The following is an 18,233-nucleotide window of genomic DNA, read 5'->3' as shown; positions in this document are numbered from 1 at the left end:
GATTATTTTCCTTTCAGGGCAGTGATTGTGCTGCTCATCCTTCCCTCGGGATCTGCCCAAGGTCAGCGGCCGGAGGGGACACGGGGAGGTTGTGGCCCTGCCGTGCAGGTGACACCTCTGCCGCCCAGGTGACACCTCTGCCGTGCAGGCGCTGCCCTGGCAAACTTTAGCTCCGTTTTTTGTGCCTGGAGCTTTTGCCTGGAGCCAAGCAGCAGCTCCTGCCCCGCGGGCGCTGCCGGGCTCGCAACATCCCGACCTTGCCGGGATAAAATTAGCCCCGCTTCCCTTTGGATTAAAGGCAGCTCCGCTTCGGCTCCGAGACGTCAAATGGCAGTGATCCCTTTTTTGTCTGGATAGGGGAGGGGAGAGTCCTGCCAGCCAGCCTGGTGACAATGACATTGATTTCCTAGACCTCTCGGCGTGGCCAAATCTGTATTTTTAGCCGGGGAAGAGAAAAAATACGAATCACGTGTCAGAGCAACGCTTTCCGTGCCCTGGTGGGAGGGAAGGAGCCGGGAGCCGCCGCTGCTGGAGCCGGGGACGGGCAGGACTCGGTGCCCGGTGCCCGGAGCGGGGCAGGGATGCACCGGGCATCCATCCCCGGCGCGGCTCTGCCCTCCTGCAGCGGGGTCCCCGCTCCCCGAGGATCCCGCCCGTCCCCTCCGCATCCCCCGTGGCCCTTTATCTTCCGGGGCAGGCGCTGCCTTCATCTCTGCTTCCCTGCCACCGCCCCCTCCTCCTCCTCCCTGCTCTCCCCCACCCTGCTCTCATTTCCCCAAGAAGACTTTAATGAAATCTGCCCTTAATTAAATCCACATTCATTTGCATAATTACCAGGAAATTGAAATTAGCCTGCGGACGTGGCTGGAATGCATTTGGCATCCGGCAGCCCTGGCTGTTCGGAGGAGGCTGCACCGGGGGCCGCTGGGTGCCCCCCACCCTTAGGTGCCCCCCACCCGTGGGTGCCCCCCACCCGAAGGTGCCCACGGTGCTGTCCCCACATCCCTGCCATCCCCTCCCGGTGGTGACAGGGTGGAAGTGGTGGGACACTGCCACAGCCACTGCCCTGCCGTGCCCTCCGCCCCCGCACGAGCAGCATCACCTTTCCTTTAGTTAGTAAAAAATAAAAATAAAAGTCTTCACCGCCATTGAGAAATTTTTTGTTGCTTTTATAACTATGTATTTTGTCTTTTTTTTTTTTTTATGGTTTCAGTTGTGGTTTTTTGAAATCCTTTTCAACAGTGACAAACTGAGGTAACGTCTGTGACACTACAGCCTCTCCTACGGGAAGAAGGCCCGAAACCCGACAGCTGAGGGAACTGGAAATAAAAACCTGACAACCTACGGACACAGCGACCTCGACGGGGACAGAAATCACACCGGGCACCCCCTGGGGCACAGCCGGGCGGTGCCACCGAGCCCTCCCGGGGCGGCCGGGATCCCTTATCTACATTATTGCACGAAAGATCGAGGACATCGAGGGACCTAAGGCAAAGAGGAGTAAAACCGGTGCCTAGCTCTCTACGTGGGGCAATGCTACGTCTAACGCCGGGCCCGGGGGTGCCGGGGACGGGGCACGGCGGGGGCGGGGGCGGCCCCTGCTCTGTAAACTGCGGCTGCTGCTGCTGCTGGAAAGCGTTATAGCCCTTTGTGGGGAATTGGGGCACCGGGGCCGCCCCACGGCACCCACCCCGTGCGAGGGAAGCCCGAACCACAGCAGGGTGCTCTTGCCTTGGGGCGCCCCCACAGCGGCGGCGGGGGAGCTCCCCGCTCTGCTGGGTGCCCGAATCCAGGAGGGAAGGTGTGACCTCCACGCACAGCCCAGGACATTGTCACTGCGGGGCCACCGGTGGCTGCAGCCAGCCCCGGCAGGGCCTGTCCCGCTGTCCCCGCCAGCCCCAGGGGAGGTGACAGGGTGGGGAAGGGGTGACAGCGAGGAGGGGTGATGGGGACAGCACAGAGAGGCGGGCGGGCCCGCGGGAGAGCGCTCGGAGCTCCCTGCCCTGCCCATGGGCTGTGCAGGCCAGCCTGGGGGCACCGCTGCCACCTGCCCCGCTCCCTGGGTACAAAGGGGCTGCACAGGGGACAGCGGCACGGCAGAGCCAGCCCGGCCCGAGCACCCACCCTGCGGCACGGCCGGCACCGGCCCGGGGCAGGGGCTGCCATGGCAGCGGCTGGGACACACAACGACACGCACACAGGGACACTTGCTACATCAATGGCTGCCAGCACCTCCCACGGCAGGGAGGCAGCCGGGGCCGCCGGGGTCGGGGGCTGCTGGCGACCCCCGGCTCCCCGTCACCCGCCTCCCCGCGCCCTCCCGGTCCCACAGCGCGGCAGGGACCGGCGGAAGAGGGCAAATCACCACCCACCCAAACCCCCAAAGGCCTCCTCCACCGAGCAGGGTCATCGGCCTTCCCGCTCCGGGCGGGGTGAGCAGGGCTGGGGCAGAGCCCGTGCATCGCCGCTGCCCCCGACTCTTCCCCCCGCCCTGGGAGACCCCTCCCCGTGCCCCGGGGAGCCTCGGAGGGGCAGCACAGCCGTGCCAGGGCTGTGGGTGCCCCCGGCCTCCCCAGCAGCGAGCGGCGCCCTCGGCTGCGCCCCGGCCACGGGCCTCGCCCAGGCGGGGCGGGGGGATCGGCATACTCGGCGCTACGGAGCGCAACCAGTTCTGTCCTTTTCCTCTTCCATCGTGTTGCTTTTCCTTTTGTTTGTTTTTTCCTTTGGGAAACCCAGAGCCCGGTCCCGGCTCGTGCCGCCACCACGGCGTGCTCCCCCATCGCTGTCCCCGGGGCGGGGGACGGGCGGGTCGCGCCGCCGTCACACGCAGATCTCTATTGCTGTGGCCAGGACCATCTGCCCCTTGCCCTTGTCCTGCCGTCCGTCTGTCCTGCTGGCCGGGCCCGGGGCGGCTGCGCCGGGCTCGGGGCGGGCCGCTCCGCTCCCCTCGGTCAGGACGGTCCTCTTGAGCGGGGCGGGGGTGCAGGAGCCGCCGGCCTCGTGGCAGTGCGGCCCGGCCGGGAGCTTGTCCCTGGCGTGCTTGCGGGAGCGGTACGAGGGCCGGCACCGCACCTCGGCCATGAGGTCGCACTTGATGAAGTAGAAAACCTCCTTGACGGGGCAGCGCTTCTCGGGGTCGAGGGCCAGCAGGCGCTGGAACATGCGCAGGGCGCTGTCCGTGAAGCGGCGCCACTGCGAGGGCAGCCCCGCCAGCCGCCCCTTCTGCCACCGCACGAACTCCTCGAAGAAGGCGTCGGACGCCACGGCCGCCTCCCAGGGGAAGTTGCCGGTGAGCACGCAGAAGATGAGCACCCCAAAGGCCCAGACGTCGATGCTGGTGTCCACGGCGAAGCCCTCGGCGCGGCCGGCCTGGCACACCTCGGGCGCCGTGTAGGGGATGGTGCCGCTGATGCGCTTGACCCGGCAGCCCACCTTGCGCGTCATGCCGAAATCCGCCAGCTTGACGCGGCGGCAGTCGCGGTCGAAGAGCAGCACGTTCTCCGGTTTGATGTCCCGGTGCACCAGGCTCTTGCTGTGCATGTAGTCGAGGGCCAGGCCCAGCTGCTGCACGCAGCGCTTCACCAGCTCCTCGGGGAGCCCCACCTGCGGGGGACACGGTGTCAGCCACCCCCAGCCAGCCCCGGGGCACCCACCCGTCCTGGGCACCCACACCTCCATGGGCTGATGGTCCTGGGTGCTTTTATCTGGGTGCTCTGAGGCAGGGGATGGTGGTGGGTCATGGGCCACCCAAGAGATGGGTGGTGGGTCTCAGGCTCCCCATAGGATGGTTTGGGTTGGAAGGGACCTTAAGGACCATCCAGTTCCACACCCTCCCCTGGGCAGGGACACCTTCCACTGGCTCAGGCTGCTCCAACCCTCATCCAGCCTGGCCCTGGACACTTCCAGGGATGGGGCAGCCACAGCTTCCCCAGGAAAAGGGTGATGCGTCTCAGGCCAATCTAGGGATGGGTGATGGATCTTAGGCCACCCAGAGGATGGGTGATGGGCCCCACGTTTATTTGTAGGTGCTTGTGGTCAAGCCCAGCCCAGATGGGGGTGCAGTGCCCCTGCAGCCCCTCCCACATGGGCACAAAGCCCAGGGGCAGCTTTGCTCAGCCCCCCCTGAGCCCCCACATCCCACAGAGGCTCCGTGGGAGGTGCTGGGTCCCACCTGAGGCGGGATGATGTCGAAGAGGTCCCCGCCGGGGGCGTACTCCTGAGCGAACACGTAGCAGTCCTCGGTCTCGAAGACCACGTCAAAGACCTTGATGATGAAGGGGCTGGAGGAGAGCGTGTTGGTGATGCTGAATTCCCGCAGGAAGTTCTTCAGCTTGGTCTTGCTCTTGTTGACAAACTTCAGGGCCATCTTGGTGCCTGTGGAGGGCAGGGGACAGGAGTGAGCCCTTGGCTGGGACAGACCCAGAGCCCCGCTCCCAGCCAAATCCCACTCTCCTCACCTGTGCTTTTGTGGGACACCAGGTCCACCTTGCCGTAGGTGCCCTTGCCGAGCTCGCGGATGAGGTCGTAGTGCTTGGTGATGTCGGTGCCCGAGAGGGTGCGGATGGCCAGGGACTGCATGTCCTCGGTGATCAGGGGCACCCCGCAGCAGCCCAGCTTGCGCGACGGCTCCTGCTCAATCGAGCCCGCGCTCATGGTTGCGCTGCAAGGCACGGGGGGCACTGCTTCCGTGGGGCTGCAGGGCCATGGAGTCCCATCCTGTCCCATCCCATCCCATTTCATCCCATCCCATCCCGTCCCAGCCCACCTCACCCCTTCCCATCCCATCCTGTCCCAGCCCACCTCACCCCATCCCATCCCATACCATCCTGTCCCCACCCATTCTATCCCATCCCATCCCATCCCATCCCATCCCATCCCATCCCATCCCACCCCTTCCCATCCCATCCTGTCCCTTCCCCAGGGCTCCAGCCATGGCAAAGGGGGATTGGGCTGAGCAGCCCCCACTGTGTGCCACCCCTCTGTCCCCAAGGGCCACCAACCCAATGGCTCTGGAGGGGATGTCCCAGCCTCCACGGGGGCTGCAGCCGTGCAGTGTTTGGGGGCAAAGGGAGGGAGCCAGGCAGGGCAGAGACAGGGACAAGGACACACATGGGTACAAACAGGGACACACACACGGACACATTTTCTCAGGGCTGGTGTGTTCCCAGCCACACTGCAAGACAGGAGCTGAGGCCCTTTGGGGTCCCCTCTGCTGCTGTGTCCCCAGTGAGCCAGCCCTGTGTGCTCCATACTGAGCCCCTCTGGAGCTGAGTCTCACCCCAGCCAGGGGAGCTCCAGAGAGGAACCAGGCCCTGCCCTGGCACCAAGGGGACACAATGGCTCTGCAGCAAATCCCTCCCTCACATCTCTCCAACCATCCACCAGCACCAGCTCCTGGCCTTCACCTGCCAGGGTGCCAGACTCTGGTGTGGAGAATCCCAGAGTCCCAGACAGCTTTGGGGTTTGATGGGACCTTAAAGCCAGTCGTGTTCCATGAGCAGGGACACCTTCCACTGTCCCAGGCTGCTCCCAGCCCTGCCCAGCCTGGCCTTGGGCACTGCCAGGGATCCAGGGGCAGCCACAGCTGCTCTGGGCACCCTGTGCCAGGGCCTGCACACCCTCACAGGGAACAATTCCTCATTCCCAATATCCCATGCATCCCTGCCCTCTGGCAGTGGGAAGCCATTCCCTGTGTCCTCTCATTCCAGGCCTTTGTCCCAAGTTCCTCTGCAGCTCTCCTGAAGCCTCTTGAGGCACTGAAATGGGCTTTAAAGTCTTCCCAGAGTCTTCTCTTTTTCAGGCCGAACAATCCAAATTCTCTCAGCTTTTCCTCATAGCAGAGGTGTTCCATCCCAATAATCATCACTGTAGCTCCTCTGGGCTTGCTCCAACACATCCATGTCTTTCCTGTGCTGGGGACCAACAGCTGGATGCACATTCCTGGTGGGATCTCACCAAAGCCGAGCAGAGGCCGGCCCAGCCAGCAGCACCAACATCCCTCACTCCCAACAAAGCAGGGGTGGTTTTCTCCTCACTCTGACCATTCCCACAGGAAGATCCAAGCTCGAGTCACCCACCAGAGCAGTGAAACCACCCCAGCATCTCCTCTGATGGCTTCAAGGCGCTCCATCACTGCAGAAGCACAAACCCTGGGCAGGCAGGGATGCGGGGAGGGCACTTGGTGCTGCAGGAAGGTGAGGATGGGCAGAGAGAGCCCAGGTGGTGCCCACGGGCTCAGCCCCATGCAGGGGCTGTGGCAGCCACCCCAAATGGTGCCAGACACCCCACAAAGCACCTGCAGCATCCCACAGCCAGGCTCACGCACAAGGATCCTCCCAGCCTCTTCCCAATAAGGCTGAGTCGGATCTCCAGCTTCTCCCTCCTTCCTTCCTTCCTTCCCCTCACCGTGCTGCCTGTCATCCCAAACCAAAGCTCAGCTTCTTCACTTATTATAGTTATATTTTTTTTCCCTGGGAAGTTGGGGAAAAAATAGAAAAGGAACTTCAACATCATGATGTTCCAAAAATGTAACAGTTTGACTCATAAGATCTCCGAAGCAGCTCATCTCCATAGTGTTTCATTGGCCCCCTGGCAGAGGAGCACCATCTCAGCGTCTGGGTGCTGGAGGTGGAGGTGGATCAGCAGCAGCTCGCTGGAGGCAGGACTGAGAACAGCCCCCAGCATCCTGCACGAAGAATTCCGGCTACGCTTGCATTTACGGCTGCGCTCATCAATGTCCCTTAATTAACCGCCATTGAAATGCAATTATTCAAGTCGGGAAGGTTGGCTTTGGGGAAAAACCCCGCTGGTTGGATGGGAGAGAGGAGAGGGAGGGCTGGCAGCTCGTGGAAGTGCTCTCCAAGTCAAGGGCTGCTTGTTTTTCCCCTTGGCTCAGCCCGTTGGCGTTTCCAGGTGTCTCCTTCCCAGGAGGGAACCGAGGGGCACCCACGGGCAGCGGGGATCCCGCCCGGTCCGGTCCGGGCTGCGGCTGGGCTGGCACCGGGATGGGCACGGGCCGGGATCGTGCTCCGAACAGCAACCGCGCCTGGCCGGGGCTAGCGGGGCACCGCGGGGCCAGCACCGACCCCAGGAGGAGCCAAACGGCGATGGTGACCAAAACCCCGACATGCCGAGGCCACGGTGGCCGAAACCCCGACACGCCGAGGCCACGGAAAGCACAAACACAGAAGTTGTCACTAAAAATTGAAAGCTTTTGGAAGCATGCTGGGTTTGATGCGAGCAGCGAAGCGGGGCGGCAGCAGGAGGCAGTGAGGGCTCGGTTCCAGCGCCGTGCGCTCCCAGGGACAGCGGGAACAGCGGGAATAGCAGGGCACACAGGGGTGGCAGTGCCACTGTGGCAGGAGGTGCCGCCAGCTTGGCCTGGCCGGGTTGAGGTCCCACATCCCTCTGCAGCCAGGCCAGTCCTAGCAAGGAGCGCCTGTGTGGCCCCAGGCCGGACCGGGTCACTCCAGAGCCACAGCGCGGCCTTTCCCGGCACTCAGCTCCTCTCCCACCACAAACCCTGGAAGGCAGGCAGCACCACGTCCCGAGGAGGACAAACACACCTTCTCCAGCTCAGTTCCAGGTGCTCCTGAAGGAGCTTTCCCAAGCAGGGAGGAGGGACGAGCATCCCGGCCGAGCCCCACGGCTCAGGGTCCCGCAGTGACAGAGGCAGCGCAGCCGCTGCCGCGTGGCCCCGGGACCTGTCGCGCACCACAGGCGGTTCCTGCCGTCATCTCCGCATCCTGAGCCATTTCTCCTACTATTCAGACTAAAATTGTTCTGTGTTTAAGCTTCAGAACCGTTTATCTCATTGAGTGAGGAGGATAATCCACCCACCTCTTCCTTGCTCCCTGGCAGGTATTTATAGGCAGCCACTCGTCTCCCGTCGGCAGCTGCCGCTCCTCTTCCCCGAGCTCCCGGCTCCATCCCCGGCCCCGCGGAGCACATCCCGGTAGGACATTATCCGCATCATCCCCATTATCCCATAGCCACAGCCCAGCATCCTGCCGGGAGCCCACAGTGCTGCCCAGCGCTGTTCCCTGCCGGGGATGCTCTGCCCTGCTCTGGATCCCGCTCCAGCCCTGGGCACAGCGGCTCTGCCGATAACTAATTGCAAACTCATTAGGAGCTCATTGAGAGGAGCAGAGGCCGCCCGGGAGAGCTGCCCCAGGCTCCCGCAGAGAAGGCGGCTGGAGCAGCGGCTGCTTGGAAATTAAGAGGGAAAAGGGGAAAAAAATCCCTCTGGCCACATCAGAGACTGACAGAAAAACAACCCAGTTATTGAGGGAGGCTACAGGAAAAGGGTTTGGGCTGAGCCTGATGCACGGTTGAGCACTGGGGGCTGGGACTCGATTAAAGGAAAATCTGTGCAGGGCAGGGGCTCTGCAAAACCCGGATTCCTCTTTAAAGAGGGGAGAAATGTGAAATGCAGCAGTGGGATGGGCACAGGCCCACGCTGCTCTGTCCCTGCACTTGGCAGAGATTTATTTCCCTGTTTCCCATCCCCAAACCCTCAGTTATGAGCACATAACACCAACTCCCATCCAAGCCCAGCAGGCTGGAGGCCAGAGCATCCCTCAGGAGGGATCTCCCTCTCTCCACACCCAACCAGCTTCCAAACCTGCCCTGTTTCCCCTGAACAACACACTGAACCAGCAAACTCACGCCCTGGGCCCTGCCAGAGCCATCCCCTCTCCCAGTTCTGCAGGTGCCAGCACACCCTGGTGTCACTGGGACGAGGGGCCAGCGGTGCTTTGGCCGTGCCCCACACTGAGCTGCTGCCTCCCAGTGCCCCACTGCATTTCCAGCCCTGCCACCTCCATTCCTGCCTGACCCCGTTCCAGGGACATCCTGTCCTCTCCTCCGTGCCCCTGGGACCTGCAGAGCAGACTGGAGCTGTGCTTCCCGGGGCTGTGGCACGCTGCAGCCCAGGGAGGGCTCACAAAGGCACCTTGGCCTAACGGGGACAGCGTGGCTGTGGGGGCAGGACAGGAATCCCACCGGGGCCCGGAGCCACCAGCACCTCCATGGCCAGGCAGCCTCCAGCCAGCACCTCCCACCTCACCCAGAGCAGCAAAACAGGCACAGGGAAAGGATTCCTGCATCCCAGGGCCATTCAAAGCCTCTCAGGGCAAGCCAAGTGTGTCCGGGAGTTCACACATGGCATGGGGACATTGGCTGCTGGCTGTGGTTTGGGGACAGCCCGTCTGCCACCATCCTGCAGCCCAGGGGGAGCAGAGGCCATGGGTGGGGCAGGTCCCCATGGGCAGCTGGCTCCAGAGCAGCGGGAAAGGCTGGAGCACCACGGACACACCAGAACCAGCACCAAAGCTCCAGCGAGGCACCCACAGCGACTGGCACTGCCCAGTGCCCCCGTGCAGGGCTGAGCTGGCACTGCCCAGTGCCCCCAGTGCAGGGCTGAACTGGCACTGCCCAGTGCCCCCGTGCAGGGCTGAACTGGCACTGCCCAGTGCCCCCGTGCAGGGCTGAGCTGGCACTGCCCAGTGCCCTCAGTGCAGGGATAGACTGGCACTGCCCAGTGTGCTCAGTGCAGGGCTGGACTGGCACTGCCCAGTGCCCCCATGCAGGGCTGAACTGGCACTGCCCAGTGCCCTCAGTGCAGGGCTGGACTGGCACTGCCCAGTGCCCTCAGTGCAGGGCTGAACTGGCACTGCCCAGTGCCCCCGAACAGGGCTGGACTGGCACTGCCCAGTGCCCCCATGCAGGGCTGAACTGGCACTGCCCAGTGCCCCCGTGCAGGGCTGAGCTGGCACTGAGCTCCAGGGTATCAGCAATTCTCATACCAGCTCCTTGCCCAGGGCACAGCAGCCTGCCTGGCAGCAGGATTCTCCTCGGCAAAGCCAATAACGCTCGGCCAGGCACTGCTCTCCCAGTGCAGATGTTCCAGATGCAGGGCAGGGTCAGGCCCTGTCACAGCCATCCGCGGTGTCCCCCTCTGCAGGAACCGTCTCCCGTCCTGGCCAGCATTCTGTGACAAGCTTCCTCAGCCTCTGGTCCCAGGATTCAGGTTTCACAAGCGATTCGGCAAGAGCAAACAAAGCAGCGCCGGGACTCTCCTCCGCCGCTCCTCCTTCCTGCCACCGTCCCTGTGCCCTCCGAGCTGCCAGCAGGATTTTCCCTGCCCTCCCGCACACGGCGCTGTCTCTGTCCATCGGCCCCGATGACAGGACCTTGGCTGCCTTGCAGAGCTCCTGGCCTCCCGGGGTTTTGCTGCCGAGCAGGATTGGCTTCCTTAGGACCTCAGCTCCTCCAGCCCGCAGCTCCTCCCGCCTTCGCCGCCAGCACCGGGGACTTGTGATTACTTCATTGTTTGATTGGTTTCATCAGCCTGTCATCATCTCCCTCCCAAAAACTCTTCCGCCAGCGCCGGCAGCCCCGCACGGTTGGGATCTGCAAAGACAAACGCCCCGAGCGAGCGGCACCTGCCCGATCCGCGGCAGGGCCAGCCGGCCCCCTCGTTCCTGGCGACAACAGGGACACGTCCCTGTGCCACAAAGCCAGCCCTGAGTCTCTGCAAGGCTTTGTGTGCCCCCAGCTCAGCCTGCAGCCGGCTGGGGGGCTCCCGTGGAGGAGATGCTCCCGTGAAGGAGATGCTCCCACCTCTGGTGCTCTGCTCCCGCAGCAGGGCACGGTGACACGCACGGTGACACCGGGCGGGTCGGGGGCTCGGCACACGGACAGCCAGCCCCGAGGGTCCCGCACAGAGCGGTGTCGAGGCCGGGCCGCCCTGTCCCCGGTCCCCGAGCCGTGCTGGGGCTCCCGGTGGCGCCGCCCGCCCGCGGCCACGGCGGCAGCGAGGCCGGACCGGAGGAAAGTGGGTCACGCTCCCCCTTCCCGCTGCGGCCCGGGAGCGCCGGGCGGGGATGGAGACCGGCCCCGGGCCCGGGGACAGCGGGGACAGCGGGGACAGCAGGGGAGGTGAAAGGGGAGCTGGGGCAGGCGATGAAGGGACACAAGGAGACAGCAGGGGACGTGGTGAAGGGATGCGAGGGGAGACAAGGAGAGATGACGAGAGGAGATGACACGGAGAGATGATGAGGGGACAAGAGAGGACACAATGAGGAGGGACAATGAGGGGAAAAGAGGGGAGATGGTGGACGGGGCATGAGGGGAGATGGTAGGAGGACATGAGGGGACATGAGGGGAGGTGATAGGGAACAGAGGAAGCTGGTGAGGGAAGACAAGGGGAGGTGAGGGAACATGAGGGGAAACAAGGGGAGATGAGATGGGGAGGTGGTGAGGGGACACAAGGGAACACAATGAAGGGACATGAGGGGACACGGCCTGAGCTGCCCCCGAGGCCGCCTCTCCCTGCTCTCCCCTTCCCCTGTTCCCAGCTGCCCTCCAGCCCAGTGCTCCCTTCCTGACACCCCCAGACCCGCCGGCAGCCCCCGGGGAGCAGCCCCGCGGCCGCAGCCCCGCTCGGTGTCACCGACGCCCCTCCGTCCCCGGCCCTCCCCCTCGCCCCCCCGCCGCGCCGGGGCCGCCCGGGGCGCAGGTGCCACCGGCCGCAGGAGGGACCCGGGCTGGGGGGGGGGGCAGCGCCCGCACCGCGCGGTGCCCACCCCGCTCCATTCACCGGGAGCGCCGCTCGTACCGGGATGGGGCTTTGTCCCCTCCCCGCGCCGTGCGGGCAAACAAAGGGCGGCCTCGGTACCGGGCGGGCGGCGCCCCCCGCACCCCCATCCCCGCACCCCCATGCCCGTATCCTCATCCCCGCACCCCCGTGCCCGCGCCCCATCCCCGCGCCGCCGCCTTACCGGAGGGGCGAGCCGCCGCCGCGCCCCGTCCCCGGCGGGAGAGGAGCAGCCGCCGCCGCCGCCGCCGCCGCGCTCCGCCCGCCCCGCCGGGCTCCTCATGCCGCGGCCCCGCCGCCGCCGGAGGAGCGGAGCGGAGCCGAGGGAGCGGAGGGAGCGGAGGGAGCGGAGCGCGGCGCCCCCCGCAAGCCCCGGCAGCGCCCGCCCCGCGCCGCGCTCCGCCCGCACCGGCACCGGCGCCGCCCCGGGGAGGGAGCGCGGAGCGGGAGGAGCGGGAGGAGCGGGAGGAGCGGGGGGGCTCCGCCGCCGGCCCCGCGGGGATGGGGGATGCGGAATGAACGATGCGCGATGCGGGGCGCTGCTCGTCCCCGCCCCCCGGTGTGGCCGGGGGGAGTCGGTGCGGGAGCAGCCCGGGAAGGGGGCTCGGGGCTGAGCCGCCCCCTCCCCGCGGGCGCGGAGCTCCGGTACCGCGGGCTCGGCTCGGAGCGGAGCTCGGCGTGGGGACAATGGGGATGAGAGCGGCGCAACGCTGGGGCAGCTTCACACCCGACACCCCCCGAGGCTGATCCGGGGGTCCCAGCACAGCACCGTGTCCTGCTGCTTCCCCGGGCCCTGCTGCCCTTGAGCCCTCCCAGGCTCTGTTCCCTCTCCTGTGGCACAGGTGATGCCCCCGCGGGTGGGTGACGCCCACCCTGGGTCAGGGAATGGTTTGGGTTCGAAGGGACCCTCAGGATCGCCTCGTTCCAACCCCTGCTGTGGGACACCCTCCAGGCTGCTCCAAGCCCATCCAACACGGCCTTGGACAGCTCCAGGGATGGGGTGGCCACAGCTTCTCTCTCACCATGGCACAGGTGATGCCCACCGTGGCACAGACAGCCCCCCAAAACGCTGCTCCTCAGTGTGTGCAGGACACGTGGCTTCCCCTGTGGCTCATGAATGGTGGGAGCGTTCAGGCCAAGGAATGCCAGACGAGGCAAACACATCACGGGGGCTTCCCTTCAGGTGCCTTAAATTTGGCAGCACTTTCAGCAAGTGGTGCCAGAGCTGGGCACCAGGAGCCCCAGGCACCCCCAGCCTGGGGGACAGTGACAGCTCTCCGGGAGGAAGATGAGGAGTTGGCACTGTGCTCCCTCTTGGCGCATCCCTGGACACACCTCGTTATCCCGGGTTTCCTCCTGTGCCCACCAAGGCCAAGCAGGGATGTTTAACACTGGCCAGGATTTGCTTTGGCACATCCTTGTCCCTCAGCTGGGTGCCAGGTCCCTCGGCTCCCATTGTGTCACTTTGAAGGGACCCACGGTGCCCCACCCTCCGAGGGGCACAAGGGGCTGTTCCCATACCCCAGCCGTGCTGGTCCGAGCCGTGCCAGTGCCCCTGAGCCCCCGGAGAGCGGGGAGGGCCGGGAGCCACCGGCTGTGAGTCACGGATCGCGCTGAGCATGCGGAGCAATTAAAGCTTTTCATGAATGACTTTAAGGCAAGAGGCTGAATCACACTCCGACACTGCTTTAATGTGTGCCGGCTGTGCCACTGTCACCCTCTGGCCGCCCGGCAGCTGGCACGGGGCAGGGGCACTGCCAGCCCCGGGCAGGGCAGCGGTGCCTCCATCCCCTCCGCTCAGGTCCTGCCAAAGGGACGCTCCAAGGGAGCTGATTCCCGGCGGGATGGAGGCATCGGGATGGCGCTGGGAGGAGAAATTCTGGAGAGCCAGCCGGGCTGGGCTGGGGCTGGCGCTGCCCGGAGCGGCCGCTGCGGGGCTGGCACGGCGCTGGCACGGCTCTGGCACGGCGCTGGCACGGGGCAGGAGCAGCGGATGTGCGCGAAAGAGGAACACGGGGGAGCTGGGCCGAGCTGGGCTGCGCTCGGTGTCACCGCAGCAGCGCACCCCTCCATGGGAGGCGTCACCCACCCACGGGGACATCACCTGTGCCACAGGAGAGGGAGCAGAGTCTGGGAGGGCTCAGGGACAGCAGGGCCCGGCCCGGGGAAGCAGCGGGACACGGTGCTGGGCTGGGGCGCTCCGGCTGCACAGCGCTGGGGACCCCCGGATCGGCCTCGGGTGGGGCCGGGTGTGAAGCATGGGGGGCAGCACAGCCGCCTCCATGGGGCGGCTCCAGGCTCGGCCCTTCCCGAGGCCCCTGTCCCCCGTGTCCCCTGCCTGTCCTTGCGGTGCCGCCCTGGCTCCCGCAGCCTCCCGCTCGCGGCTCCTCCGAGCTCTCTGTCAGCTCTCTCCCTATTTATAGCTCGGGGCTGTTTCTAGGTCAGGCGGGAGCTGCCGGTGCCCGGGGAGCCAGCCCGGGGACCGTGGGGAGCTGCAGGGACACTGCCACACACCCACACGTGGGTCACCTCCCTGTGTCACCATCCTTCTGCTGTGCCCTGGGTACACAGGGGCTGAGCTGGCACCGGGGCCAGCTGGGCCTGGCAGGGCTTCGTGGCATTCCGTGGGGCTTGGCAGGGCTTTGTGGGGCTCTGTGGGACCCCACGGCCTTAAGCAGGTCCTCATGGGATTTTGTGGGGCTCAGCAGAGCTCTTTGGGACTCCATGGGGCTCTCTTGGACTCCATGGGGCTCTATGAAGCTCTGTGGGCTCCATGGAGCTTAGCGGGGCTCTGTGGGGCCCAGCAGGGCTCCAGATGGCTCCAGGGGGTTCCACGGGGCTCCGTGGGGTCCCTCTGGGGTGTCCGTGTCCCTCGGTGGCACGTGGGTGACACAAACACCGAGCCATAGTAACACCAGTTGTACCGGGGAGCGCCCGCACTGAGCTCGTGGTCTTCAAAGCACTCCCGGAATATTAATAACTAATTAAGATTAACGAGATGAAAGGAGCCAGATCAAACATGTTTATCACCTCGTGCAATCCCAAACCGTGCACGGAGCCCCCGCCTCCCCGAGGGACCACGAGCGCTGCTGGGATTTGTGCTCGGGAAGGGAATATCCGGCTGGTGCACATCGTGGGATGCGCTTGGACAGGGTGGGCAGCGGGAAATGACCTGGAAAGCCCAAAATATTCCCAGCATGCTGAATCCCCTCGGAATTCAGGGGGAATTGTCGCTTGTTCCTTCGCCATGGCTCGGCCAGAGCGGGAGCCAAGGGCTGAGCCCACCCGGCCCCGGTCCCAAGGCCACCGCGCTTGTGGCGCTCCGGTGCCAGGAGCCAGAGCTGCCGGGGATGCTGCGGGGATGCTGGGAAGAAGCGGCGGAGGGAAGGAGGGAGGGAAGGCGGGAGCGGAGCACGCCGGGAGCCGCAGCCCGGGCGGGGGGACCCGCTCAGCCCGGGGGCTCCGGTGTGTCCCACCCGAGAGCCCACCCGTGTCCCCTCGGGGATAGCCAGGAAAGGGGCGGTGGGGACGGTTCCCCCAGCTCGGTGTGCCCCGGGCCGGAGCTGCCACCCCGGGCGGGGACAGACGGGGGGGTCCTGGGGCTGCTCTCGGGGGCAGGGACGGGCCGTGGCACAGCCCCGCCGGTGACGGGCACACACCGAGCCCCCGCCAGGGCTCCGACCCTCGGGGGGCTGCCCGGAGCTCCTCCCGTGCTCCCGGGGCTGCGGGGACCGAGCGGGGCAGGGCGGGCACAGCACCCCAGGGATGGATCCCGGGCAGGGCACAGCACCCCAGGGATGGATCCCGGGATGGATCCCGGGCAGGGCACAGCGCCCAGGGATGGATCCCGGGCAGGGCACAGCGCCCCGGGATGGATCCCGGGATGGATCCCGGGCAGGGCACAGCGCCCCAGGGATGGATCCCGGGCCGGGCCGGGCAGCACCGGGCGCAGTCGGACCTTGGAAATAGCGCTGAGCCCGGTGCACAGTGACGGCTGCTCAGCCACCGGCACGGAACGGGATCAGAGGGGCTCTTTGGGATGGGCTGCCCGGGGAAAGAAAGAAGCACAACGCGTTTCTTCGAGGGGAAGGAGGGGCTGAGCTGGGGGCACGGGGAGAGCCACGCGGCTCGTCCTGGCAGCCTGGTGGTGCCCCGGTACCCCCACAGCAGCCGGCACCGCCCGCCGCCGCCTCCGCTCGCTGCCCGTTCTCCTGGCACCACCTAGAGGCTGCGGGAACGGGCACGGGGGGACGGACACACAGACACGGGGGGACAGGGAACAGACATGGGCTGACATAGGTGAAATGACATGAGCACAGACACGAGGGGACAGACAGAGGGGACAAACATGACGGGGCAAACACGTGGGGACAGACATGGGGGACAGACACACTGGCACAGCACCCACGCGTGGGGCCCACGCACCGCCCCTGGCACAGGGACAGGGTCAGGGGTGGTGACAGAGTGGTGGTGACAGGGTCAAGGGTGGTGACAGGGCAGGGAGCACTTCTGGCAGCACCTCCTGTCACCCCGGGGAGCCGCCCTGCTGGGGCTGTGCTGGGGGTGACAGGCGATGGCAGCTGTGTCCCCACGGGACGGAGACAGACTCAGGGACAAGCTGGTGACAGCCAGGGGATGTTCAGGGACCGGACACACTCCCACCCTCCATTGCAGCCACCTTGAAGCAGGGCAGGACAGGGAGAAGCCTCTGGGCACAAGCCATGGGTGTCCATCCCTCGCTGTCCCCGAGCAGGGAGGGGCGGTCCCTGCAGCCACCCCGGGGACCCTGGGCCACCACACTGCCACCCCGGGTGCTCCCTGCCTGGCTGAGGGTGCCAGGCCCATGCCACCTGTGGTGTGGCACAGGCTGGGTGCCCCTGGTGTCCCCGGCTGTGGGACAGGAGCCCTGGGAGCTCTGTGCCCCCACAGCCAACCCTCCCAGTCCCTGTTACCCTGTTCCTCACCAGGGCACTGACTCACAAGAACTGAGCTCCAAAACCTCATGGTTTACACCAAAACAAACCCTACAGCTCCCTGCCACCCATGAGGAAGTCCAGACTGCCTGGATGGATCCAGCTGGTGGCCCTGAGCCCCCCCAGACCCTGCTGGGGACAGGCAGTGCCTGGGAGGGAGCAGAGAGGGGCTGTGCTCGGGGCTGGCAGAATGGCACAGGAGCCGGCAGTGGCTCAGTGCCACCAGGAGCAGTTGGGCACAGCGTGTGCCAGCACTGGCACCTCGCATCCTGCCCGGCTCGTTCCGGCCCCGCTCATCCTCCTTGGCTGGGGCTCAGCAACACCATGGAGAGGAGATTTCGGGAAAGGGGGAGGCGAGGACCGGGGCTGCTGCCCAAAGGGACGGGGCTCGGGGAGCCTGTGGCTCTCCTTGTGAACCCCCAAATGCCCTGGGCCCAGGGAAGAGCAGAGACTGCCCAGGGCCCCTGCTCAGGTGAGCTGGGATGGCTGGGATGGCTCCAGGATGCATTGGGGATGGTTCTGGGATGGCTGGGATGGCTCCAGGATAGACTGGGGACGGTTCTGGGATGGCTCTGGGAGGCCGTGGGTGCACACGCTGCTGCCCACAGCCCTACTGCTCCCATGGGCACTGCTGAGCTGGCACGGCACGGCACGGCACGGGATGCCCAGCGGTTCCCTGCTGCCAGGGAAGCACATGCCGGGCGGACACACGTGCACCCAGCACCGGCTCCGGGCTCCCCTTTGGGAGGGGATGCTCCCGCTCCCGAGCAAACTTTGGCACTGCCCCCGGGCCGGCTCGGTGCCCGCTCCGTGCCCTCCCAGCGCCGTGTCCCCCGCCGGGGCTGTGCCGGGCACTCACCTGTGCAGGTGCAGGGGCTGCAGCTCCTCTTTCTGGAAGCAGACGAAGCAGAAGGAATCCATGGCTCGGCTCCGGTGGCCCCCGCGCCCGGCCGAGGGTGACCGCAGTGCCGGGGGGCTGCTGGCATCGTCCCCGCGCTGCCGGCGGTGTCCGGAGGCTCAGGCGGGCCCTGCCGGGGCCATGGTGCCGGGAGCCCTCACACGGCCGGGCCGAGCACCGGGAGCCGCCGCTCCCCGGGCACGGAGGCGGCTCCGGGCCGGGCCCCGTCCCGCGTTGCCCTCCGGCCGGGCCCGGTGATGCCAGGCCCAGCCATGGCCCTGCCCGGCCCTCAGGGGGCACCGGGGCTCGGGCAGGGCGGGCCCAGGCTCCGGCCGAGCCCTGCGGGGCTCAGGGGCTGCCCCGGACAGCGGGGACGGGCAGGGTCCGTGCAGCAGGTGGGGTCCGGCGGGCTCTGACGGGACCCAGCGCGCTCTGGAAGGGTCTGGAGGGACACGGGCAGCCGGACACACGGACGGAGGGGAAAGTTGTGCCGTCGTGGAGCGGCGGCTCCGCGGGGCTCGTCTCACCGGCAGAGCCGCCGCTCGCTCTGACAGCCCAAGCAGCGTGCGAGTATTAATAGCTCCCGACTCCCGCGGCGAGGATGGGAATTAACTCCTCGAATGCCGCCTGCCCGCGCTCCAGCCGCCTTCTCCCGGTGCCCGCTGCTGCCTCCGGGCTCGCCAGCACGGGATGGGACCGGGCACATCCAGCCCGGGGCACCGAGGAGCCCGCGCTGTGACCCCCCGGTACCCCCGGGCTCTGG

The 18,233-nt window shown here is 66.3% G+C and overlaps 1 protein-coding gene across 4 annotated transcripts; it reads right to left on the bottom strand.

Moving 5' to 3' along the window:
• Positions 1–1,148: 1,148 nt before the first annotated feature.
• SBK1 (SH3 domain binding kinase 1) lies at positions 1,149–17,991 on the bottom strand. 4 transcript variants are annotated; one of them, XM_064725949.1, is made up of 4 exons: positions 17,432–17,991; positions 4,458–4,660; positions 4,172–4,374; positions 1,149–3,603 (listed from the first exon to the last, which is right to left on the bottom strand). In XM_064725949.1, the coding sequence occupies exons 1-4, from the start codon at positions 17,491–17,493 to the stop codon at positions 2,821–2,823; spliced, it is 1,251 nt and encodes a 416-aa protein (XP_064582019.1). In that variant the 5' UTR covers positions 17,494–17,991; the 3' UTR covers positions 1,149–2,820. The 4 variants fall into 4 exon arrangements, with proteins under 4 accessions (XP_064582019.1, XP_064582020.1, XP_064582018.1 ...); XM_064725950.1 differs by lacking the exon at positions 17,432–17,991 and adding an exon at positions 11,784–11,965; XM_064725948.1 differs by lacking the exon at positions 17,432–17,991 and adding an exon at positions 9,807–11,420.
• Positions 17,992–18,233: the final 242 nt, after the last annotated feature.

This window comes from Zonotrichia leucophrys, chromosome 14 (assembly GCF_028769735.1).
Source record: "Zonotrichia leucophrys gambelii isolate GWCS_2022_RI chromosome 14, RI_Zleu_2.0, whole genome shotgun sequence".
NCBI classification, from domain to species: Eukaryota; Metazoa; Chordata; class Aves; order Passeriformes; family Passerellidae; genus Zonotrichia; species Zonotrichia leucophrys.
Note: the sequence above shows the minus strand (reverse complement) of the source record. Positions and strands in the feature narration are given on the sequence as shown.

Bases quoted from the DNA above. Each gene is read 5' to 3' on its own strand.
- SBK1 (XM_064725948.1), bottom strand. From the start codon at position 9,943: ATGGCTGTGACAGGGCCTGACCCTGCCCTGCATCTGGAACATCTGCAC. The intron at 4,375-4,457 runs GTGAGGAGAGTG...TGCCCTCCACAG, and splicing joins GGTGTCCCACAAAAGCACAG to GCACCAAGATGGCCCTGAAG. The intron at 3,604-4,171 runs GTGGGACCCAGC...TGTCCCCCGCAG, and splicing joins TCGACATCATCCCGCCTCAG to GTGGGGCTCCCCGAGGAGCT.